The sequence below is a fragment of the Dipodomys spectabilis genome, unplaced genomic scaffold (genome assembly GCF_019054845.1).
Source record: "Dipodomys spectabilis isolate Male_0828 unplaced genomic scaffold, ASM1905484v1 ptg000212l, whole genome shotgun sequence".
Classification (NCBI taxonomy): Eukaryota; Metazoa; Chordata; class Mammalia; order Rodentia; family Heteromyidae; genus Dipodomys; species Dipodomys spectabilis.
Window position 1 is genome coordinate 1,772,638 of NW_024870889.1, and position 23,694 is coordinate 1,796,331.

The window sequence follows — 23,694 nt, forward strand, 5'->3', positions numbered from 1 at the left end:
GCGGTGGCGGTGTCAGGGCCCTGGGCCCCTATGGGGTTGCTGCAGTGGCCCTTGGGATGGGCTCTTGCAGCTTTTGGGTTGCCTTGGGTTGAGGGGCGTCTTTAGTCAAGATGAACAAATTACAAGGATTTTATAAGTCTCCATAATTTAGACTACAGGTAATTTGCAGGCATTTTATCAACAAGTTATAAGAAGGCGAAAGAAAGTGAATACCTGTATAAATCCCTGTCTTTAACATGTTATGGAGTATTTTATTTTTTGTGCCTGTACTGGAGTTTGAATCCAAAGGCTCACCTTCTCCTTTAGCATTTTTACTTGTGGCTGGTGCTGTTCTACTCACTTGACCCCACCTCCACTTCTGACTTTTTGCTGGTTAATTGGAAATAAGAATTTCTCAGACTTGTCTGCCTGAGCTGGCTTTGAACCCTAGTCCTCAGATCTCAGCCTCCTCAGTAGCTGGGAGGCAGAGGTGAGCTCCCAGTGTCTGCTTGAAATACATTTTACATGTTGCTTTTCTAAGTACAGAGATTGATTATCCAATGCTGCTTGCTTTTCTCTTGTCCTACATTAGGTGGAAGTTGGAGATAGGATTTAGTTGTGCTTCTGGCCTTCCAGACCAGGTCTTGGGTGTGCTGAGGTCTGTGGAGCCCTGGCCCAAGTCACTTGTGGGGCAGGGGTGGTGGTGTGCTGCCAAGCCTCCCGGCCCAGCTGAGCAGGCTGGGCGGCCGCCGTGGGCGAACCCCATGGCGTTGCCTGTGCTGTGTGCAGTCTGCTGCAAATGAGGCATTGGGGTCTTTATGTGCTGCCAAGCGTGAGGTCTGCTAGTGCTGTGGTGTCCAGGAGCTGCCCTGCGTGGTGGCAGCAGTCTTTGAGGGGTAGAGGGCGCAGCTGGGGCCCTGCCTTTGTCCATGTCTGGGTCTGGGCTGTAGCAGGAAGTGTGCTTGTTTCCGAATGCATGTACTTTGGATGTCAAGGCTACTGAAGATGGTTTCCCAGTAAGCCTGCCGCCTGCTTGTCCTGGCCCACAGCCATGGGCCCACCTTGGCCCCACACCCAGCAGAGGATGGGTTTAGGCAGACGTGTGCCAACGGCGTCTTCCTGCTGGGTAGCAGTTGATTGTGGGCTTGGGGGCTCATGTGCCAGGTGCCTTCAGGATGCCAGTTAGATGTAAATTTTGGGGTGCTTATTGGGGCTTGACCTTGCACACGGGCCAGGGCTGTCTCAGTGGTGACAGAAGTTCTGACAGAATCCGCAATGTGAGGAGGTGCTCTCCCCTCCCGCTGACCTGTCCCCTGGAGGATGGGGTGGGATCCCTCTGTCCCCAAGAGTGCACCTGCTATCTGTCCCTCTGTCTTGGGGTTACGCTCTCTAATGGTCTGTGCAGTTCACCTACATCATCTAGAATCACTCATGTTGCAAAAGTAATTTTATTTCCTATTGTAAACTCCTTCATATTTGCTGGAAAACGTCTATAAATAACCAAGCCAAGCAGCTTTGGCCACCTCCACACCAGGTCTTTAACCTTTTGGAGCCACACATAGCTCTGAGTGCTATCCTGCCCCAGGGGGACTGGTGGAGGCAGGGACAGTGTCTGTCCCCAAGTCAGCAGGCAGCCCCCCTGCAGGCAGACAGGACCTCTCCCCCGCCCCCCCATCCCCCCCCCCCCCCCCCCGGGGCCACAGCCCTGCCCTCTTAGGCCACAGCTCCTCCTGTTGTCAGCCTAGAGCCCAGCAAGGCCAGGCTTGGAGGCAGGGCTTCTCATTTCCTGTTTCTTTTATCAGCTGCCCAGGGCTGCTTTTGCCTGCAGGCGGCCGAGGTGAGGTCAGCTCCTTTACCACTTCCAGACTTGGCCAGATGCCAGTCTGTTCCTCTACCTTGAGCCCAAATAGACCTTCACGACAGAGTGTGCCAGTATGGCTCCCTGCCACCTTAGTGGGCGGAGGCGGGGCACCACGCACTGCCCTGCAGAGGCAGAGCCCTGCAGTGCTGCTAGTGCTTGTGAGTCATTTGTCTTCCAAGGGCCAGTCGACTGGGAGGGAACAACTTGGGGAGAGGAGGGACGGTACCCTTGGGAACTGTGCTGCTCAGCCCCTAAGGGCTTGGCCACAATCCAGGGCCCTGAGGCTTGGTTGGGCTGTCCACAGATACTGGTGTGTTAGCTGGGCATGGCCCCTCGCACCCCTTCACAGCCGACTGTGTAGGAGCAGGAGGAAGGAGGCAGGTGGGGGGCAAAGAGCACCCTCAGGGTCCGGGTCAGGCCACCGGGCAAGCCCGGGACGGCTTCTTGTGTGCGGACACGGTCAGCCATCAGTCTCATCAGAAGCTGGTTAGCCCAGGCGATACCAAGGGCTGGAGAGAGGCGCGGGTCCCAGGGTCTGAGACATGACAGGGAAGAGCTGCTGGCAAAGGCTGGCTGCAACCCTTCTTCCCCCAGCGCCCCGCCCCCCAGGTGCCTACTCACTGCTGGCCACGCCCAGTGCTGCCCCCCCCCCCCCCAGGTATGGGCACTCACCCTGGTAGGCAGGGCAGCAAGCCCTGCTCCTCCACAGCCTCCGTCACCTGGAAGAGTCCAATGGGGTGGGGCAGCAGTAGTTGAGGGTCCCCTGGTTTTCCATATCATGACCAGAGCCCCTTGAAGTCCCCTTTGCACCCCCTCCCCATCGCCCTGGGCATCTGGGCAAACTGCCGCCTCACCCACCTGGTTGATGCACAGCACCGGGGCCTGGAAGGCGCTGCTCAGCCTGCGCAGCTCGGCCCCCAGGGATTGTAGATGCCTGGCCCGGAGGGCGGGGCCCTCTTTGTCAAACTCACAGCGAAACGGAGCTGCCACGGAGTCGATGACTACCAATCGGGCCATGCCCCTTGACAGCAGCACGGGGACCTTCTTCCTCACACACTCCAGCAAGGTGTCCTGCAAGGGGGGACAGCACGGCTGCCACTGGCTCACCAGGTGTTGTCTAAGTGACCGGCTGGCCCTCTGGTCTGCAGCTTTATGGCTCCTTGAGCCTGGGCTTGCGTGCTCCTCCCAAAGGCTCCAAGGATGTGAGGCCTCCTGGTGATACCCTTGGGCAGTCGGCACAGCTGCCAGGAACCATTTCCCCCATTCCCTGTGGGTCTGTACCCGTCCATGCAATTTTCACCCGTCTCTGGGGGGAGCTTTACACCAGGTGCTGGGGGCCCCTGAACCTAGCCTCACCTCCAAGGGAGGCCGGGTGAGGGGAGGCCCTGCAAGCCGGTGCCAGTGCCCTGAGGCTGCTCTCATTCCCGCCTGGCGCCAGCCTCTTGCTGTCCAGGTTGGCAGCCCTGACTGAAGGCTCAGACCACTCTGGAGAGCAGGGCATGGCCAGTGCCGGGTGGCCCCCACGGAGGAGAGCAGGCCTGAGACACAGCGGAGGAGCCTCACGCTTTAGGCCTGCAGATACATCTGGGCCAACCAGCCAGGCAGTGCTGAGGGCTGCTGAGGGCCGGGGTGAAACTCAGTTTGTGCTTTTCCTCAGGGCGTCCCCAGCGGACCCTCTGTGTGTGGAGAACGACAGCAGCAGCCTAGAAGATGCCAACGTGAGTGTCTTCTCCCCGCCAGGGCCAGGCAGTGGGGATGGCCATTGGCTTTAGCGCACAGGTGGCTAGGGGGGTAGGTGTGGCCCCAAGGCTGACTGTGAGGAGGAATGCATCTAGCCATTGTGGGTCTGAGCAGATTCTGGAAAGAGGGGGAGCCCCCCCCCCCCCCCCCCCCCCCCCCGTGCAGCAGCCCAGCCTCATCTATGGTCTTCTCTTGCAGTGACCCAGCCTGGCCTGCTGTAGGATGCCAGGATGGTGGCGCTATGTGTGGCCCTGGAGCTGGCCCCGTGACGGCCAGGGCAAGGCTGGGAGGGCCCTGGGCCCGGAGCCTGCAGTGCTCACTTAGGTTCTCCTGACCGGAATGCAGGCAGGGCTCAGTAACGCTCTGCTTGGGGCAGGAGGTCCTGAAAGCACAGCGTCGGACGTGGCCCGCCACCTGCCCAGGAGACCAGACACATCTGTATCCTGCATCTGCCAGGCTTCTCCGTGTCAGCTGTGTTAGGTCCCCCATGTTGTGTGATAATGTATTTACTGTACATTTTTTAAAAATTAAAAGTTTATACACCTTATTCTTTGACTTGAACGTCTTCTCATAACAGCTCTTCTCAGTGGCTCTGCAGCCACAGCGATGTACCTGGTGGGTGTACCCTGCACCGTGTCATTTCTGTGTTCATATTGCACATAGAGCTCCCTTCCTGCCTAGGAAGGACTCCCTTCACCATCTGAATTGTGCCCCTTCGTCGGCCCACCCTGCCTGCTCCCGACCCTGTCACCTCTTCCTGTGCTGATAATCACCACGGCAGGTCTGCCGCGCCCGCCCCAGCGGGCAGGGCACACTTACCACATCTGCTGCGTGTTCGATGAAGATGTGGTTGCTGAACTTGATCTTCTGGACCACCTCGCTTGGCACATCCATCCGCAGCCGCTGCTGCTGTGCGATCAGCTGCTGCAGTCGCTTGCTGGGGAAGACATCCTCCGTGCAGATGTAGACGGCCCCTGGGGGGCGGAGAGTGATGAGCCCAGGAACCCGAACTATACCTCTGCTGCCACCAAATCAAATGCACGTGCTGCCTTGTTTCCAGTCCCAACCTCTGGCTTTCCATCTCCTGAGGAAGGTCATGCCAGAGCTGGCCCCCAAGGGCCAGGTGGTCCTCTGGTAGCAATAGATAGGTCTCCAGTTCTGGTACTGGGCACATGTTCCCTGGCCTGGCTAGAATGGCCACAGGTAGGCTGCCCTGCTTGCCTAGTTCTGCTTCCCCTCCCTGGTCGGGGATGGGAGTGGACTGGTTACCAATGCTTCAGGCCACATCCCTCCCCCAGAGCCTCAGGCCCAGGGAGAGTCCAGTGGGACCTGTGTTCCCTCTGCACCTTGCAAGGCTCCCTGCCATTCCAGCCACTCCATGAGGCCAAGGTCTTCGTGGTGATTTCAGATGGGACACCAAGCCTGAACAGCGTTTCAGCAATGCACGGCTTGGGCCCAGAAACGGCATCAGAGGACGTGGGGAGCCATGCAGCTGACAGCTCATCAAGAAACCCTGAGTTCATGGGCAAGGGACGCTCAGTGAAGATGTCTCAATGATCCACAGAGACCCAGTGTGAGGAGGACACAGCAATCCAGTGTGGGGTGCTGCAGTGATCTGGTGCCAGTGATCCAGTGTGGCATGTCACGGTCATCTACTGTAGTATGTCATAGTGATCTAGGGTGAGGATATAGTGATCCAGTGTGGGATGTCACAGGGATCTAGTATGGGAATGCCACAGTGATCCAGGGCAGGGAAAAACAGTCTCTTCCAATAGATGAGGTTGAGTTCAAGCTCTCAGTACTTATAGAAGAAAATGACCTGAGTGCAGTTTGTTCTAAATAAATGACACCAAAAGCCACAGGGACCAATGAAAAAGAACCGAACTTCAAAACATGAAAAATAGCTGGATGCTGGTGGCACCAACTTGTACTCCTAGTGACTCAGGAGGCTGTGATCAGAGGATGGCGGTTCAGAGCCAGCCTGGGTAAGAGAGTCCTTGCGACTCTTATCTCCAATTAACCCCCAGAAAATTGGAAATGGTGCTGTGGCTTAGCCTTGAGCAAAAGAGCTTAGGGGACAGCACTCAGTCCCTGAGTTCAAGCCCCATGACTGGGGAAAAAAAAAAGTGCTTTAAAGAACCCTACTGAGATAAGACAAACCTCTGGAAGAGAAAAGACCCGCCTGGTAAGGGATTTGTCTTCAAAACACATGAGTTCATAAAACTCAATACAAGGTGGTTTTGAAGTGGCATTGGACCTAACAGACATCTGCAAAGACGACTTTGCTGTGGCCAGCATGTATGAGAGATGTTCAGCTCACTAAAGCCAGAAGTGTGGGTCCCTCCCCACACCGTGTGGGCGTGGGAGCTGCTGCCGTGGCTTTGGGGGACAGAATGGTGCTGGGAGAGGGGCCGGCTTGTGTGGGGCAGAGCCTCGTTCAGGGTTCAGATACAGTGGCATCCACAGTGGCGAGGATCTTGGCCCCGCGGTGGGGAGCTGAGCCACGCTGGCTGCTGCAGGCTTCAGAGTGTCACCGTGGGGCGGCTGCCTCAGCCACCCTCAGTCCTCACCCGCGGGAGAATGTCACCGTCTTTGCCTTCATTTCTGATGCTGTGGCCATGTATTCTGCAGGCCACGTGAGCCTGTGAGCACAGGTTCAGGACACTTCCACTGACGCTGCAAGAACCCCAGGGCCATGCCTGAGTGCTGGTGGTAATCCTGGCCAGCCTTGCTTCCCCCTCATTCACAGGAGGAAACAGCCCTGGAGGGGTCCTCACCCACCAAGGAGAAGCAACCCAGGACAGGGCTGAGACCCACCGGGCCTGGCCGGAGCCCTGCCTTCCTCAAGGGCTCGCCACTCACCAGCCTCCAGGCCTCCGTGTTGCTGTGGGAACTGCACAGCCAGGCTCAGCTGCAGTGCCAGCTGGGTCTTCCCTGCCGAGCTGCAGCCCGCAAGCTCCGTGATGCCGCCCAGGGGCAGGCCGCCGCCCAGGACCCGGTCCAGCACGGGGCAGCCCAGACTTAGGCGCTGGTGCTGCACAGGGAAGCGCTCCTTCTGTTGGAACAGGTGCAGGGCTGTGGGGTGGGCCAGGGTCAGATGTGCAACCTTCTACCCCCCACCAAGCCAGCAGCTCACTCAGTACTGCCCCAGCCCTCCTTGCACCGGAGAACAGTGAGGAAACAGCCTCGGGACCATGGGCCAGGCCTTTCAGCCTTCCCCCTGTCCACCCATGGTGTCCTGACAGAACGCTGCGTTCCCACCCGCAGCGTCCTGACAGAACGCTGCGACCACAGTCCTGCAGCCACAGGGTGAGGAGGCCGGGACTGGCCACAGGCCACTGCTTATGCACCCACACCAGGTTGGTGACGGGTCCACATGTCAGCCAGCAAGGCGGCCCTCCAGCTTACCTGTCAGGGTGTGGGGTCCTCGGAGCCATAGAGAGGCTGCTGTGAGCAAGTGCTGGACGTCGGGGCTGGACAGCCCGGTCATTCTCTGCAAGTCTGGTCCAGAAAAATGCAGAACCTCCTTTACTGACTTCAGTTTGGCTGAAATTACACAGATCAGTCACAGGAAAGGTCAGACTACAGCACCATGGGGAAAATAGCAAGCTTGGAGCTGGTGAGGAGCTGAGACCCAGGGCTGGGGTGGGGGGTCCAAGCCCCCCTCAAGGCCCGAGGAAATCTTGACAGCCAGCCGTGCACCCTGCACCTGTGACCACGTGCAGCAGCCACCACCAGAGGTGGAGAAGTCCCAGAGGCCGTCCCCCCCCCGTCCCAGCCATAAGAGGCAACGCTGCTGGGCACCTGCAGTCCCAGCTACTTGGGAGGTGCCCAGGAAGATTACCGGAGCTCAAGAGTTCTAGTCTAACTTTGGTGGGGGTGGGGGGGGTAATAAAAAAATAAGAATAAAAAAAAAAGTTCTAGTCTAGTCTGAGCAATTCCAAGCCAGTCGAGCAAAACAGGATAAAAAAAGCAAACCAGCAGAGCTCTGGGCCTGGTGTAGCCTTTGCATGTGCCAGCCCCAGGGCCGGTCCCTAGAAGAAAAGGGAGGGAGGCAGGGAGGGAACCAGTGCTGCATCAGCAAGCCAGGCCGGAGGCACCTGGGGCTGGCTGAGCAGGGAGGGGCTGGCGGGGTGCCAGGACCAGACAGAGCACTGGGCCAGGGTCAGAACAAAGCACCATGCGCTAGGTGATAAATTCATCCTGGGCTTAGATTTACTTCTACTTTTTTTCTTTAAGTTTTAATTTTTTTCACCAGTGCTGGGGCTTGAACTTAGGGCCTGGGCTGTCCCTGAGCTTTTGCTCAAGGCACCACTTCTGGCTTTTTCTGTGTACGTGGTGCTGAGGAACTGAACCAAGGGCTTCATGCATGCTAGGCGAGCCTCCACCACTGAGCCACATCCCCAGTCTTCTACTTTTAAACAAATAGAAAGACACATGTTGCAAATACATTTGGTCAATCCAAAAAGTAGCAAAATGAAACAACTTCATTGAGGAGGAGCGCAGGGCTCGCAGGAGAATAGAAGCAAACACGGTTCTGTAACTGCCTTCCTAACAGACATGTCGAAGGCTGCAGTTACACTGTCAGCCCGGACCACGACACAGGATGCCTGGAAAGGGCAAGCAGCAGCCATGCAGCCGGCTGCAGCATGGAGGCCCACGGGGTGCTTTTCAGTCAAAAGTACTGAGCCACGGCTCAGTGGAGTGGGGTGGGGGTGGAGTGGGGCGTAGGTGCCCTGGCTGGCCCCTCAGGACTCATTTTCTTTTCTTTCTTTTTTTTTTTTTTGGTTGGTTGTGGGGCTTGAACTCTGGGCCTGGGTGCTGTCCCTCAGCTCTTCAGCTCAAGGCGAGCGCTCTACCACTTGAGCTACAGCGCCACTTCCGGTTTTCTGGCGGTTTACTGGAGATAGGAGTCTCACAGTCTCTCCTGCCCGGGCTGGCTTTGAACCGCGATCCTCAGATCTCAGCCTCCTGAGTAGCTAGGATTACAGGCGTGAGCCACCAGCGCCCGGCCAGGACTCATTTTCTGATAGATAGGATACAGGAGAGAAACAAGGGCCTTCTGTTCCCAAGGTGTTTATAGCTGCAGCAACCATGCTGCAATCATGCTATAGGCAGGACAGGAAACCAACGACGTGACTGAGTGCAGCACAGACCTGGCACTCTGCCACCAGCACTGTGCTGGTCACGGTGTAGTGTCTGTACCTGCAAGCAACTGTCATCCCAACAGCCACCCTGGGAGATGAATGAGATGCGGGGGGCTGGAACCGCAGCTACGTGCCAGCCTGGGGCCGGTGGACGGGAGCTACAGAGGTAGGGTGTGCCAGGAGGGAGGCTCCCTGGCGGGACCCAGCAGGTGACCTGTCCAGCCTCTCGAAAGCTTGGACTGAGGCCACTGTGTCTGACAGACCTTCTACAGTGCAGGGGGAGAATCAGCAGGAAACACACAGAAAAGGCAGCATACAAGCAAGGCTGGGGAACAGCCAAGCCACCAGCAGTTCAGCAAGGGAGCATACCTCTCTCTTTTTTTTGGGGGGGGGGGGGGTCCGGTCATGGGGCCTGAACTCTGGGCCTGGGCGCTGTCCCTCAGCTCCACAGCGCCACTTCCGGCTTTTTTCCTTTTTGCTTATATGGTGCTGAGGAATGGAACCCAGGGCCTCAGGCATGCAAGGCAAGCGCTCTACCACTGAGCCACCTTCCCAGGCCCAAGCATACCTCTCTTGACTGCAGCAATAATTCTGGGGTTCAGGTCCAGCTGATCCAAATCCATCTCCTCAGTGGATCGCCTGCCAGGCCCCTAACTCCCCGGGGCTAGACTGACCCCCTGTGGGAGTGCTCACCTTCAGGGTGCTCCTCGCTCTCTCTGTGGGCAGCAAGACACCGTGGTCAGTGTCTCTGGCCTCCAAGAATGACCTCCCAGGTCAGAAGCCTGGGACACTCTGGTGCCTGAGAACCAGCTGACCACGCTTCCCCAAAGGAGAGCGGACTGAGTGCCCGTCTTCTGGCGCCTGCTCACCTTGCCAGTGGGCCACACGGAAGCCGAGAGATGCACACCTGCGCTCCACCCAGTGTGCGTGGCATTCCCCAGTGTGCGTGGCATTCCCCAGTGTGGTGTCTCAAATGTCTCCTTGGGGCTTCTGGAAAGAACAGGAAGCATGGGATTTTGCAGGGTGCTTCCTGCAGGCAGGCCTGGGGCGCCCACGGACTGCCCTTCCCGCCTAGGCTGGCTGTGCGGGACTCCGACGAGACGACGGTCTGGCAAGCCTGTCCACAAAGCCATTGTGCTCCCAAACCTCTAGCTGGCGGGGAGGGGGCAGGCATGGGGTCGGCTGGGTGGTGGCTGAGGGGTCCTGACAGTGCAGATGTGGCCCGGCCTGGACAGCACGCGTGGGCAGACTTCCTGTACCTGCGTCCTCCCAGCACTGCTGAGGCCGGGTGGCCGGTGAACGCTGGGCTGAGCCGGCCGGGGACACACCGGGAGGCCGCTGTGGGCAGGACCGGCAAGCGCCGCAGGCCTGGAGGGCGCGTTCCCTGCTGGGGCCCGCAGACCTTGTGGGTGCCCAGGCCGGACAGGAAACGCGCGGAGGCCCAGGCCTGGCGGCCCTCCAAATCCACTGGACAGCGGGCCGAGGAGGGCGGCTGCGGCCCTTCCCCCCCCAGGGGCCCCTGCCTCGGAGTCGGCCGCAGGGCCCCGCCCCTGGGACCCCCCCCCCCGCCCCGTGCCCCAGTTCCTGGGCACCCCCGCCCCTGGGGACCCCCCCCGCCCCGGGGATCCCCGCTCCTCGGGACTCCCCCCACCCCGTGCCCCCCGCCCCTGCGGATCCCCGCTCCTCGGGAGCCCCCCCGACCCGTGACCCCGTTCCTGGGGACCCCCCCCCCCCGCCCCGTGACCCCGTTCCTGGGGACCCCCCCCGGCCCGGGGATCTCCTCGGGACCCCCCCCCGGCCCGGGGACCCCCGCTCCTCGGGACCCCCCCCGCCCCTGGGGACCCCAGCCCCTCGGGACCCCCCCCGCCCCTGGGGACCCCCGCCCCTCGGGACCCCCCCCGCCCCTGGGGACCCCCGCTCCTCGGGACCCCCCCGCCCCTGGGGACCCCCGCTCCTCGGGACCCCCCCCGACCCGGGGATCCCCGCTCCTCGGGACCCCCCGCCCCTGGGGACCCCAGCCCCTCGGGACCCCCCCCCCCCGCCCCGGGGAATCCCCGCTCCTCGGGACCCCCCCGCCCCTGGGGACCCCCGCTCCTCGGGACCCCCCCCCCGCCCCGGGGAATCCCCGCTCCTCGGGACCCCCCCCGCCCCTGGGGACCCCAGCCCCTCGGGACCCCCCCCGCCCCTGGGGACCCCAGCCCCTGGGGAACCCCCCGGCCCGGGGACCCCCGCTCCTCGGGAGCCCCCCCGGCCCGGGGACCCCCGCTCCTCGGGACCCCCCCCGCCCCGGGGACCCCCGCTCCTCGGGACACCCCTCCCCGCGCCCGGCCCCCACCTCTGTGTGCCGGGCGCTGACCCCAGGCCTTGCTGCCCTCTCGGAGAGTCCTCTTCTTCAGCACCGGCTCAGCCCCGCGGGCGGCCGGGCTGCACGCGGGACAGCGGCGCGGAGGCGGCGGCCCGGGCCGCGGGGAGGCCCCGCCCCTCCCCGGGACGGCAGCCGGGACCGGCCCGCGCCCTCGCCCGGGCCTCACCGGCGGCCCAGGGGCCTGCCTCAGCCGCCGGGACCGACGCGGCCGCCCGGTGCCGCCTCAGGGAGCCTCGCCCGCCGCCCCACTCCCCTCGGCTCCGCTCCGCTCCCGCCCGCCACGCGCGGAGCGCCGGCCGCCCAAACTTCCACGTCTGCGGCGCTCCTCAACTTCTTGGCGCGGCCGGCCCCTCTCGGCCTCCTCGTCCAATGAGTGCCCAGAACTTTGAGTAGGCCAAGCCAATCAGGAGCAAGGCAGCGCCGAGGGAGCCGAGTAGCTGACCAATTGCACATCTCAATCGCCTCTGCGGAGGCGGGGCTAGCCCCGGCAGGTCCTCGCCGCTCATTGGCGGACGGCCGCACGGTAGCGGGGTGGGTCCCTGGTGCGACTGGAGAAGGCGGTGCTAAGGAGAATTCCGGGGTCCGATTGGTCCGCGCTACGGGCCGGGGCTGGCGATTGGGCGCTGGTGCTGTCAGCCGCGCGCACGCGGACGGGGCGGGGCGGACGGTGCCGTCCGGTGCCGCCCGGCTGAAAGCGGGGCCCAGCGCGAGGGTGGCGGAGGCGACATGTCCTCGGGGGTGGCGGCCCGCCGCGACGCCAAGAAGCTGGTGCGCTCTCCCAGCGGCCTGCGCATGGTGCCCGAGCACCGCGCCTTCGGAAGCCCGTTCGGCCTGGAGGAGCCGCAGTGGGTCCCGGACAAGGAGGTGCGTCCCGGCCGCCGCGCCCGGCCCCTCCCGAGCCCCGCGGGCCTCCCCCCCGCTCTCGGGCGCCGGGCCGCGGCTGGGTTTCCGGCCCCGCCGCCCCACCCGGGTCCCGCTGGCCCGGGTCCGGGCGGCCGCGGGGCCCCTCGGTGCTCGCCCGGCCGCGTCCCGCGTGGGCCCTTCCCGAAGCCCGGGCCCTCCGGGCTGGCTGCGCCCGGGGCCGCGGCCGGGTGCCAGCGGGTGGGGTTCGCGCGGCCGCGGCTCCTCCGCCCCGGGCTTGGCGCGCGGGCGGCGGGCGGCGGGCGGCGGGCCGGGCCCGGGTCACGGCTGCGCCGGCCCCCCAGGCCCGGCCCGGGACGGGGCGCATTTCGCACCGAGGACCCGCAGCTGGGGACGTCGTCGGCGTTTCCCGCCCGGGCTGGCTTTGAACCGAGGTCTTGCCGAGCAGCCGGGGTGACCGGGGCGCCACCCGCACCCGGCCTCCCCGGCTCCGCACACGGTCGTCTCGGCCGGGCGTTTAAGCACCTTGTTTCTCTGGGCGGTGCTGGGTTTGAACTCGGGACGTCGCGGCTGGGCCGCTGAAATCTTTCAAGGAAAACTTCAAACGGAGCCGGGCGCCGGCGGCTACTCGGAGGCTGAGATCTGAGGATCGCGGTTCAAAGCCAGCCCGGGCAGGAAGTCCGTGAGACTCTCATCTCCAATAAACCACCAGAAAGCCGGAAGTGGCGCTGTGGCTCAAGCGGTAGAGCGCTCGCCTTGAGCTGAAGAGCTGAGGGACAGCGCCCAGGCCCAGAGTTCAAGCCCCATGACCGACAACATAAATAAGTGAAGTGGACAGGAAAAGCATGTATTTTACACGTGCCGGCGTGAGCACTCGTGGTTTCGGCTGCATGGCACAGACACACGCGTGGCCCAGACGGTGCGTGGGCTCACAGTGGTCATACTGCAGCATTACCTGGGTGACCGCGTCATTTTCCCCCGAAGCTGCCTTTCTCTGTTGCTGGTGTGGGCACTGATCTGGGCGGAGGGCCTGGGGCTCCACCCAGACTCGGGAGCCCAGGGTGGCTGCAGAGGTGGACGGGCCGCATGCTTCCCCTCGGTGACAGACTGTGTCCCCACCTTGGAAGGGTGCAGTGTGCCCACACCCCCTGCCCCCCAACCTGATTATGAGTAAGGAAGAAAGCCCTAGAATCTGAGTTCATGAAACTCTAAGATTTAGAAAGTGTATTTTGAAGGCTGTGATGTACTTCAGTGTAGAAGGCTTGCCTAGCTTGCAGAAAGTCTTAGATTTGATGGTTTTTGGGGGGACATAGAGGCCCAGATATTGCTGAAGTGTTTTCTTGGGGAACTTAGAATAGGTGCAGTTTGGACGACAAGGCTGTTTTACGTTTTTGTTTTGTGCTGGTACTGGGCCTTGAGCTCAGTCTCAAGCTCTCACTTGGCTTCTTCACTTAAGGCTGGCGCTCTACCGCTCCAGCTGTCTCTACTTTGGGCTTTTTTTTTTTGGTTGGTCATGGGGCCTGAACTCTGGGCCTGGGCGCTGACCCTGCGCTCTTTGGATCAAGGTGAGTGCTCTACCGCTTGAGCCACAGCACCATTTCCCGTTTTCTAGTGGTTTATTGGAGGTAAGAGTCTCATAGACTTTTCTGCCCGGGCTGGCGTTGGCTGGCTTTGAACTGCGATTCTCACATCTCAGCCTCCTGAGTAGCTAGGATGACAGGCGTGAGCCTGGCTTGCTGTTGCTTTTTTTTTTTTTTTTTTTGCTGTGAAGGTGGCACCCAGCTGCTGGGGAGGGGAGGAGAAGGGAGGGCCAGGCTGAGGAGGGAAGGGGACGGAAGGCTGCCCAGGCCGGGGGAGGAGAAAGCTGGCACCGAGAGAGGTAGCGGACTGGGAGTTCTGCAGCGGCTCTGGCAGGTGGGAGGGGCCGGTGGGGGCAGCCTGGAGGCCCGGCCCTCAGTGGGAGAGCGAGCTCTGCCGTCCAGTCCAGTCCAGTCCAGGCCTTTGCTCTGCTTGGTCACTGAGAACCCACCGAGCCAGCTTGCTGGGACAGAGTGGGGTTTGGAGCTTGTGTCAGACCTAGCCCCCTGCGGAGTGGGGCGCTGGGGCCGGGGGCAGGGCTGGGACTTGGGACTTTGCACTCGGTGAAGTGTGCCTGGTGGCTACCTTGTGAGGCTGCCGAGCCGCCCCAGGTGCAGCCGCCTGAGGACTGGGCCCGGAGTTTCTGCCGCAGCCGAAAGGCTTGCTGGGTATCTGTTCCTTCTGGCTGAGAGGGGTTTCCTACTGTGAATTATTTTGACAACCAATACCAAGGCCAATGGCCCTCGTCCAGGAGACTCAAACGAAGCTTGTCCTGGGAAGGAGGCCAGGCCAGATAAAGGCCGAGACCATGGCTTCGTCCCTTATGGCCCCTGTATGTGTCTGTTCATTAGTTTGAACTTGGGCCCTGAACTACACAGGCCCTATATTCTACCACTTGAGCAACGCCCCCAGGCTTTTGTGAAGGGCCAGGCTTAGATCCTGAGATCCTCCTATCTACTGCCTCCATTTCTGGAAATAACAGGTGCCACTGCACTCCCACTTGTTGACAGAGATGGGGTTTCATGAACGTTCTCTCCTGGCTGGCTTGAAGCCCACCCCCTCCTCCCATGCAGCCGGGATTACAGGTGTGCGCCGCCACACTGGTGGGATCTTACTTTGAACTGGGCCTTTAATACGGGGTTGGTCCCACACTGGCTAGTAAGGGTTTGAAATTTCATTTTATATTTGTAGAAGTTGCGTTCTTGCCCTTGAAAATGATGGTCTTTCAATAAAGGGACATCAAAATACATCTAAAAATTACACGACTGGCTTCTGTGGGGCCTGCGGCCGAGGTTCCGCCGTGTCCGCCTCCGGCTTGCAGGCAGCGTCCTCGGGGTGGAGGTGGAGGTGCGGGCAGAAGCTGAGCCCGCAGCGTCTGGCTCCCGCAGCGTCTGGCTCCCGCTGCCCGCCCCTCACCCTGCAGGGACAGCGCTGTGCCCGCTCGGCCTTCACGCGCAGCCGTCGCGCCCTCCCGGCTGGCCTGGGGGGAGAGCAGCCAGCCTCACTGGAGCGCGCGCCCGCCGTCCCGTCCCGTGCGCGCGCCCGCCGTCCCGCGCGCGCCCCCGCCGTGCAGTGCACCCGCCTGCCGTCCCGCGTGCGCGCCCCCTCCGTCCCCCCGCGCGCGCCCCCGCCGTCCCGCGCGCGCGCCCGCCCTGGTCCACCCACCTCTCGTGCACCGGTCGTCTGTCTTGCTGGGTCAGCGTGCAGGCGTCGGTTCTAGATGGTGTGCTGCTGGGATGGCCTTCCCGCCAGAGCCCCGTGACGGGTGACAGGGTGACGCCCGGTGACACGGGCGGCGTTTGCTGCGCCTGGCTGCCGCCGCAGTGCAGGCCGCCGCTGGCCGCCGGCGCGCTTGCTTGTCGCTGACTCCGGTGTGGCTGTGGGGCGGGACTTCCCGTCACCCTCGATTCGTCCCCTTTGCGTGTTAACTTGCTGTTGACAAACACATTTTTTCTTTGTGTTTGGTCGGTCGTGGGGCCTGAACTCTGGGCCTGGGCGCTGTCCCTCAGCTCTTCAGCTCAAGGCGAGTGCTCTACCACTTGAGCCACAGCGCCACTTCCAGATTTCTGGTGGTTTATTGGAGATAAGAGTCGCACAGACTTTCCTGCCTGGGCTGGCTTTGAACCGAGATCCTCAGGTGTCAGCCTCCTGAGTAGCTAGGATGACAAGTGTGAGCTATTAGTACCCAGCGAAAATTTTTCATTAATAAAATCAACAGAAAAGTAGTGTCTAAAAAATTCTTTCCTTTTTTTTTTTTTTTTTTTGTGCTAGTCCTGGAGCTTGAGCCCAGGGCCTGGGCACTGTCCCTTGTCCCTTAACTTTTTTGCTCAAGGCTAGTGCACTTGAGCCACTCTTGGGGCTTTTTGCTGGTTAATTGGAGAGAAGTCTCACAGACTTTCTTGCCTGGGCTGGCTTTGAACTGTGATCCTCAGATCTCAGCCTCCTGAGTAGCTCTTGAGCAGCTAGGATGACAGGCGGGAGCCACCTGCACCTGGTAAATTATTCATTTTCTGAGTAAGTCATTTAGAATAATAGAACACTGCCCAGGGAATGCTTCCGTGTCTCCCCTGGACACAAGCACGTGGTTTCGGGGAGCTAGTCAGCTCTGTGGAGTTTGCTTTAGCAGATTCTTCTGGCCTGGGCTGGCGTAGGGAGGGGTGGGGGGAAGGGAGGAAGGCCCTGGGCCGAGGCAAAGCCTGTGGATGCCGAGCATGCAGAGCAGAAAGGCTTAGCACCCAGGGCTGGGCGGGAGGGGAGGGGAGGGCAACCAGGGAAGCTGAGTTGGTCCCCAGCCTCCTAGAGTGCTACACCTCCACCGCGATGCCTCAGGCGCAAGGGCCACCGAGCCCGCCTCTGGCCTCCCGGCCTCCCGCACACTGTGCGGTGGACCTGGGCACCTTCAGAGGCACCTGCAGGCCCAGGGGCTGCAGATCTCCATCTTGGACAAACAAAATCACTGGTTGATACTGGGAGTTTCTGCGATGCTGCCCTTTGTCCCATGGTGTTGTGTAACCGCTGGCCCAGAAACTCCACCGTCCAAGGGGTCCACAGGCCGGGGGCAGAGCGCAGAGGGGCGCAGAGAAGCAGCTGACGCCCTGTACTTGGCTGAGAGGCTATGGGGCCGCGTAGGGGTCTCCAGGACACGTGGGGTTTCTGGCCAGCCACAGTGAAGATGGCGGGTGACAGCTGAAGCGGAGGCTCAGGATCAGGCCCTGCTCTGTGAGGACCTGCCCTTCCAGGCCAGAGGGCCTGTGCTGGGAGAATGCGGGCGCTGGTGTGCTCCTGCCCGCCCTGTTGCCACAGCCGGGAGAACCGGGGTCCCGCTGCAGCCTCAGTCCCGGGAACCGCCAGCTCCCTGCGCCGAATCAACGCTGGGACTCCCATCACTCTGATAAAAGATCTGAGCCCTTTTGTTGGGCTCTGTCTTACAGTGGCCATTTCTAATCTTGTCTTTTTGAGTTGGTTTCTTTTGGCAGTACTTAGGATTGAGCCATTTCTCACCATTTGAGAGATACCGCAGCCTTTATGTTTTCAAGATAGGAACTCACTAGCTGGGGGCTGGTGATTTACGCTTCAATCCTAGCCACTCAGAGGCTGAGATCAGAGGATCGAGGTTTGGAGCCAGCCCTGGCAGTAAAGCCTCATGGCTTTTAATGGAGCAGTAGCTCAGTGGTAGAGGGCCAGTCTCGAGCAGAAAAGCTCAGGGACAGGGTCCAGGTCCTGAGTTCAAGCTCCAGTACAGACAGACACATATACACAATAGCTCTTAAAAGGGCTGGAGATTGAAGCAGGATTTTGGCTCAAGTGGTAGAGCCTTAGCTATAAAAAGACCATCAACTTGAGGCCCTGAGTTCAAGCCTTAACACCAGCACCCGAAGGAGGAGGAGGAGGAGGGGGAGGGGGGGGAGGGGGGGGGCGAGGGGGAAGGAAGGAAGGAAGGAAAGGAGGAAAAAAAAGGCTGGAGGCCGAGTTCAAGCCCAAGTACTGCCCCAAAGTCAAGCTCTCACCTCTGCCGGGGAGGGGTGGGGGAGGGGAGGGGTGGGGGAGGGGAGGGGTGGGGGAGGGGAGGGGTGGGGGAGGGGAGGGATGGGGGAGGGGAGGGGTGGGGGAGGGGCGGCTGTGGACCGTGCTGCAGTCACACACAAGCACCTTGGTTCTCACTACCACAACGGAAAAAAGCGTGACCCCTACTTCAGGTCTTGTCTGCCCAGTTCCGCCCACCACAGCGAAACGAAGCTGTGGCTCCTCTCCCCAGCTGCTCAGCTGAGTCCTGGCCTCCAGCTCCTCCGGTCCCCCTTTCCCTCCCACCCCCCATGGCTGGGTCACTGTGGGTTTTCCCTTGCACTTGTTTCCAGGACACTATATGCTGCCAGGGCCAGTCCCCGACATGGGGGCACCCAGCAGCTCTGCTCATGGGTGCCCTTCTCCCCCAGTGCCAGGGGCTGCCCTGGGACTCGGGTCCTTCCCGTGGCTGGAGGCTTTGTCTTGGCTGTGGAAAGGCGGGCGCCAGTGCACAGAGCTGGGGACAGTCAGCACTGTCACTATAAGAGTGCCCTACGCTCATGGCTCATGGCCAGACCCCTTCAGCGAAGGGGCTCAGGGCACACGTGGTGGCCGGAACACTTCCAGAGCCAGGACCCGCCGCCCACAGGCTTCACCTGGGCTCTGCCTCCCTGAGCCACTAGGGGGCGGTGCAGGGCGGTCCGTCCCCAGTGCCGGCGCTCCTCCGCCTCGCCTGTGGAGCCGCGTGGCCCGCGCGTCCTGTGCGGGCGTCCTCAGCTGCGCTGCGGTCCGCTTCTTGGGTTCAGGCTCTGGGTTACCCCCGTCTCTGTGTGGCAGCACCACAAGCCTTCCTGAGTTGGGCCGCCCGTGTCAGGCCTGTGAGTTGTGTTTAGACAGATCACGGAGGAAGGTAGATGTAGAGAGCAGGGGCTGTCCTTGATGGCCTGCGTGGACGCACAGGACCCCGCGGGCCAAGTCGCAGCCCTGAGCCTCTCAGGCCTGCCGCAGGCCCAGGCACCGCAGATCTGCCTGGCAGGGAGCCCGGGGACAGGGCCCGGAGTGTTCACACGCTTCCCTCCTACACTGCACCGCACCCAGCAGCATCTCCAGGAAACAGGGTTCCTGCTGTAGGTGTTGCTGAGCACTCAGTCCTCCGAGCAGGACTCTGCTGAATGTGCTTCTGCGGGTCTGCCTTTGAAGAAGCTGAAGGGGGGCTCACTCTGCACCGAGGCCCACTGGCTGGGAGGGGGTATGGGCACATGACCCCGCCTCACTGCTTGGTGGCAGCACGGAGTGCAGACACACACACACACGCACGCACGTCTCTGCATGTGCCAGGTCCACGTGCCAAGTACTCCTGCCGGGGACCACCTCTTCCTGCTCCCGAGTGAAGCTGATCTGCAAGGTCACCCGGGAAGCGAGGGAGATCGGCCTGGTCTCCTCCCTGCATGAAGCGGCATCTTCGAGGCGGCCTCCAGGCCTGGCTCTGACCATGCTGCACCCCCTCCGCTCCTGTTCTCCAGCCTCTTCCACAAATCCCCTCAGCGCCAGGCTGGGAATGAACACGAGGACTCAACAGAAGCTCCCTGCATGGGCTCCCGTGGGCTGTCTGTGGAATCCCTGCATTAACAGACTCCTGCTCCACCTTCATTCGCCTCTCCTGCTCTAGTGACTTGCTTGGGATGTCAAGACAGTTCACGGGCTTGACGTGGCTCCCGTAGGAGGAGCAGGCCAGATGGGGCAGCTAGGCTCAGCTGCCTTTGGCACTGTGATAGGGAGGCGGTGGGAAGTCTGGCCATTGGGCCCTCCGCCAGGACCCAGGCTGACCCAGAGCCGCCCACCCAGCCCATGAGCCTCCGACTAGAGCCTGCGAAGCCAGTCCTGACTTGCCAGCTGCCGGTGCGGCCGTGTGCGTGCGGCCGTGTGCGGTGCGGCCGTGTGCGGCGGAGGCTGGCGCTGACGGCTCTGCTCTCCCAGTGCCCTCGGGCCTGGCTCAGCAGCTCCTGAGCGGGAGCTGGCTTTAACACTTGCCTGCATTCTCTTCCAGTGTCCAAGATGTATGCAGTGTGACACCAAGTTTGACTTCATCACCAGGAAGGTGAGGTGGGCAGCGGGGCCTTGGCGAGACCCCCTGGGGAGAGCTGGGTACCGGGGCGGGAGGCCTGCTGCCGTGGGCCGCCAGCGCCGTCTGCGCTTGGCCTGGGTGCTCACCGCCCCTCCCCCCTGCGCGCAGCACCACTGCCGCCGGTGCGGGAAGTGCTTCTGCGACAGGTGCTGCAGTCAGAAGGTGCCGCTGCGGCGCATGTGCTTTGTGGACCCCGTGCGCCAGTGTGCCGAGTGCGCCCTGGTGTCCCACCGGGAGGCGGAGTTCTACGACAAGCAGCTGAAGGTGCTCCTGAGCGGTGAGCACGCCGCCCTCGCGTGGTGTTTGGGCCCCACCATGGGGTCACAGAGCCTCCTCTGCCACTTTGGTCCTGGAGTGGTGAGCTGGAAAGAATAGGCGCTACCTCAGTCTGGTCGGGGCCTTTTCTTTGAAGGATGGAGAAACACCAGCTGGCTTTGTGAGCAAGCAAAAGCAAAAGCCTTGCAGGCAGCAGCACCATTGTTACCTGTCGGCCCTTCACCCAGCAATGCCTTGTTGCCCGGTGGAAGGCACAGCTGGAGCAGCGGTCGCTGGCTTCTTGCTTGCCCTTGAAGTGTCCTCTCTGGCTAGTGATGGGCTTTCGGGGGGTCTGGCCTGGGGAGGGAGTGCGGCGGCTCCAGGTCATGTGTGGACATCTGCTTTCTCTCAAGGAGCCACTTTCCACGTAACGCTGGGAAATTCAGAGAAATCCGAAACTATGGTTTGCCGTCTTTCCAACAACCAGAGGTAAGAGCCAGAGCCCAGGCGCCGGGGCGGGGCGGGGCGGTGCAGTGCAGTGCCTAGGCCTCGGTCACGTGACCGCCGCACTTTGGTTTGGTACAGGTACTTGATTCTGGGTGGGGACAGCCACCATGAAATTGAAATCGCCAACATCTCCACGGTGCAGATTGTCACCGAAGGCTTCGCTCCTGGAGGTGCGTGCCCGCGCCCTTTCTTTGCTGGGGAGTCTGCCATTGGGGACCGAGTTCTGCACTTGCACCTGAAATGGCCCGCTGTCTGGGGGGCCCCGAGCTGAGTCACAGGTTTTAGAACTGACCCGTGCGTGGCCTTAGGACGAGAGGAAACGTGCCTGGTGCGCCGCACCTGTGGCCCCTCGCTCATGGTAACAGGTCTGGGAGGACGTGGCATGCCGGCGCCAGGAGCAGCACTCAGACCTGCTGTAGCAGCCTGACGGTGCCTGCGCCCTGCGTCCCGTGCAGCTCCTGGAAGCGTCCCGTCCTAGCTGCAGTGGCCCTGAAAACCCACCTGACCTCACTCACCTTGCTGTTTGCTGACTGGCTCTTGGTTGTTTTCTCTCCACTGGCTGGCTGTCTTCTGACGTAGAAAAGGACTCTCCCGCTTACACCAGCCTCCCAGGGAGCCCTCCTGCCTCTGAAGGTCAGCTGCATCCTCCTCTGCTCCCCCAGCATGCCGTGGCCCTGCTCCTCCGCCCCTTGGCTTCTGTGCATGAGGCGTCCATGCCCGTGTTCCTGTGAAACGCAGGGTCCCTTCTTTTAGTCGGGTACACGGGCCATACAGCAGAAGTGAAAGAAAATGTCTGTTCAGTGATCTCCTGGAGCACAGCAGTACTGGGTAGTTGGAAGCTTTCTGGCAGTGTCTGGCAGCTTCCAGAAGGCAGACCACAGGTGTGACTGGCCCCACGCCCAGCGGGCACTGGTGTGCGTGGGCACAGCAGACTTCTTCCACGCTGCCTGCACAGCTGCTCACTCCGCCCGCGGCAGCCTCTGGGGCTCTTGACTCTCGCAGCTCCCTCCCAACTTCTTGAAGGAGAGGCAGGAGCTGGGCTGGTGGTGTGTGCGAGAGGTGCCGCGCTGGCTGGAGATGCTTGCTGCCAGGGGCAGGGGTCTGAGGCTCAGGAGGGGCCACTCCAGGGATGGCCTCTGGCTGGTCCTGTGAAGGCACACAGCCTCTCGCTTGCTCTGCAGGGCAGGCCTGTAGTCCTGGCCTGGTGCCCTAGCGTAGTGTGGGCATGCAGACTTGTTGCCCTGCTCTATCCAGTGCTTTCTTAGAGTGCTCAAGATGCAGAGCCATCTGCCTGTGGGCTGGGCTATGTGGGAGACCCCGCAGTGCGATGCTGCGTCAGCCTTGTTTGCACTGGTGAGCTGCGTCTGCCTGAAGGGCTCTCCGGAGGCGGGGCGCCGCTGCAGGTGCAGCCACGTGCAGCAGTCGCTTTTGTTCTTTGTGTAGTTGTGACTGGGACAGCTGGCAGCAGTCCAGAGTCGGAGGGTGTGTCTGGCAGACCGGCCCTCAGGATGGGCCTGTGTGGGTGCCTACGGCCTAGTGACACCTGGCAGGGCATCATCAGTGGTCTGTTGAGCTTTAGCCCCGGCTTCAGCAAGGGATGGCGATGGCCAGCTGAGTCTAGCAGTGGACCCGGGAGAGCGTGGCCATCTGCTTGGCGTATCTTCTGATGGCCAGGAAGAGCCTAAGCCGGCTCCCCCACCCGCCCGACCCTGGCTGTGCATGCCTGTCCGTGGTGGAGGGCAGGACTCGGCAGGCTTGGTAGTTTCTAAGTTATTCTAGACGAGGGCCCGGCCCGGTGCTCTGCCCCCTCTTCCTGCCTCCTGCGAGCAGAGCTTGCTGTAGAGCAGGTGCACGCATCCAGCACGGCCTCTCCTTAAGCAGCACAGGGTCAGGTGGGTGCCCAGGCCACCGCTGGACATCCTGACTTCCATCTCCCTCCTCTAGCAGGCAGTGCTCGGGTCACAGGCATGTGCCTGCAGTACACAGTGCCGGGGGCAGAGGGCACAACCCAGCTGCGGCTGATGGCCGGAGAGGATGCGAATGCCAGCAAGAGGCAGGCGACAGCATGGCTGGCGGCCATGCACAAGGTACCATTGGGGAAGGGGAAGGGAGGAGGAGGCCGGTCAGTAGGCATACAGAAACGCTTGCCTTCTCTAGAAGATTCTGTCATATATCTGAGGTACACACAGCAGCTTCTGTAGAAGGCACGCAGGCTCAACTGTCACCAGGCTCAGGACCGATGGTGCTTTGTGATTTTATTTTTGGTCCCTCTGCAGGCTGCCAAGCTCCTCTATGAATCTCGGGACCAATAGCTAACTCCACGTGTGGAGCAGAGCTCAGCGGGCATCTGGTCACCGGTCCAGCAGCTTGCCCCTGCCCGAGCACCACAGGGCCTTGTCCTGGGAAATGCAACTCAAGTATCTGGGACAAGCAAATGTCCACTTACCTAGTGCAATATGCTCACAGTTCACTAACGCTATAAGCAGCTTCACAGCCTTCAGAGTTGTGTATTACATTGTTGGTACTCAATGAAGAGAGCAGATAGAACTCACTACTGCTAAACCATTTCCAGGGTAGCCTGCACCTTGAGGTTTAGGGAAAGTTGTGGCCTGCCCATGTTCCTGCCTGTCGGTGGGGCGCGCACGGCTCTGATCGCAGGGCAGCCTGCCTGTCTTCACCGGCCCGTTTACCACACTTGCCTTATTAGCCTGCGCGCTGGCTGCCCGGATTTCGGTCCTTTGACATGTCAGCAAGCAGAAGCCACCAGCGGACTTTTCTACTTTTTACTTACGATTTCACTTTATTAGGATGACTGTACAGCAATTTGTACATAAAGCGTACAATTAAAACCTATTTTGAAAGTACACGCCAGGCTTTGCCTCTGTGTCCAGATGTCTTGAGTCTCTGCCCCGGTCGGAAGCCGGGTGCGGGGTGGTCTGCTGCATGTGTGGCATGGCGTGGCGTGGCGGTGGGACGGCAGGGGCAGCCTCCACAGCGAGCGGCAGCCCGGTGTCACCCTGGACAGCGGGTGCTCCGGGTGCCGGCTGGCCACAGCACAGCCCCGAGAGCGTCCGTGTGGATTTATACACAAGACTCGCGCGAAGAGGGAACCAAGGCCCATGTGTTAATGAGAAAACATGTCCAACCCAATTCTGATCGTTCTTGAACAATAGTTTTGGTGTGTTAAAAAAAACAAGCCTGCCTGTACAGCCAACCCCGGGCAGCACCTGCCTCACGGGGAGTCTGGAACCTGCCGGAAGGTGAGGAGTGGAGC

General features: G+C 61.3%; 3 protein-coding genes across 13 annotated transcripts in view; 2 read left to right on the forward strand and 1 right to left on the reverse strand.

Moving 5' to 3' along the window:
- Positions 1 to 4,127, forward strand: part of Klc1 (kinesin light chain 1) — a 46,768-nt gene extending 42,641 nt beyond the window's left edge. For all 7 annotated transcript variants that reach the window (XM_042696906.1, XM_042696907.1, XM_042696909.1 and 4 more), the window contains 2 exons: positions 3,498 to 3,558; positions 3,779 to 4,127. In XM_042696906.1, coding sequence (XP_042552840.1) covers positions 3,498 to 3,558; positions 3,779 to 3,781 — 64 coding nt within the window. In that variant the 3' untranslated portion in view covers positions 3,782 to 4,127. The remainder of the gene's footprint in view (positions 1 to 3,497; positions 3,559 to 3,778) is intronic.
- On the reverse strand, positions 1,678 to 11,137 carry Xrcc3 (X-ray repair cross complementing 3). 2 transcript variants are annotated; one of them, XM_042696919.1, is made up of 9 exons: positions 11,063 to 11,137; positions 9,597 to 9,717; positions 9,296 to 9,443; positions 6,989 to 7,126; positions 6,443 to 6,655; positions 4,400 to 4,554; positions 2,699 to 2,911; positions 2,513 to 2,559; positions 1,678 to 2,375 (listed from the first exon to the last, which is right to left on the reverse strand). In XM_042696919.1, the coding sequence occupies exons 3-9, from the start codon at positions 9,348 to 9,350 to the stop codon at positions 2,156 to 2,158; spliced, it is 1,041 nt and encodes a 346-aa protein (XP_042552853.1). In that variant the 5' UTR covers positions 9,351 to 9,443; positions 9,597 to 9,717; positions 11,063 to 11,137; the 3' UTR covers positions 1,678 to 2,155. The 2 variants fall into 2 exon arrangements, with proteins under 2 accessions (XP_042552853.1, XP_042552851.1); XM_042696917.1 differs by lacking the exon at positions 11,063 to 11,137 and adding an exon at positions 9,987 to 10,084.
- A 619-nt stretch (positions 11,138 to 11,756) lies between these two features.
- On the forward strand, positions 11,757 to 23,286 carry Zfyve21 (zinc finger FYVE-type containing 21). Of its 4 annotated transcripts, none has more exons than XM_042696834.1 (8): positions 11,757 to 11,956; positions 19,581 to 19,631; positions 19,767 to 19,935; positions 20,327 to 20,402; positions 20,499 to 20,590; positions 21,000 to 21,053; positions 22,365 to 22,507; positions 22,697 to 23,286. In XM_042696834.1, the coding sequence occupies exons 1-8, from the start codon at positions 11,819 to 11,821 to the stop codon at positions 22,730 to 22,732; spliced, it is 759 nt and encodes a 252-aa protein (XP_042552768.1). In that variant the 5' UTR covers positions 11,757 to 11,818; the 3' UTR covers positions 22,733 to 23,286. The 4 variants fall into 4 exon arrangements, with proteins under 4 accessions (XP_042552768.1, XP_042552769.1, XP_042552770.1 ...); XM_042696835.1 differs by having other exon boundaries at positions 22,368 to 22,507; XM_042696836.1 differs by lacking the exon at positions 21,000 to 21,053.
- The last annotated feature ends 408 nt before the right edge of the window (positions 23,287 to 23,694 follow it).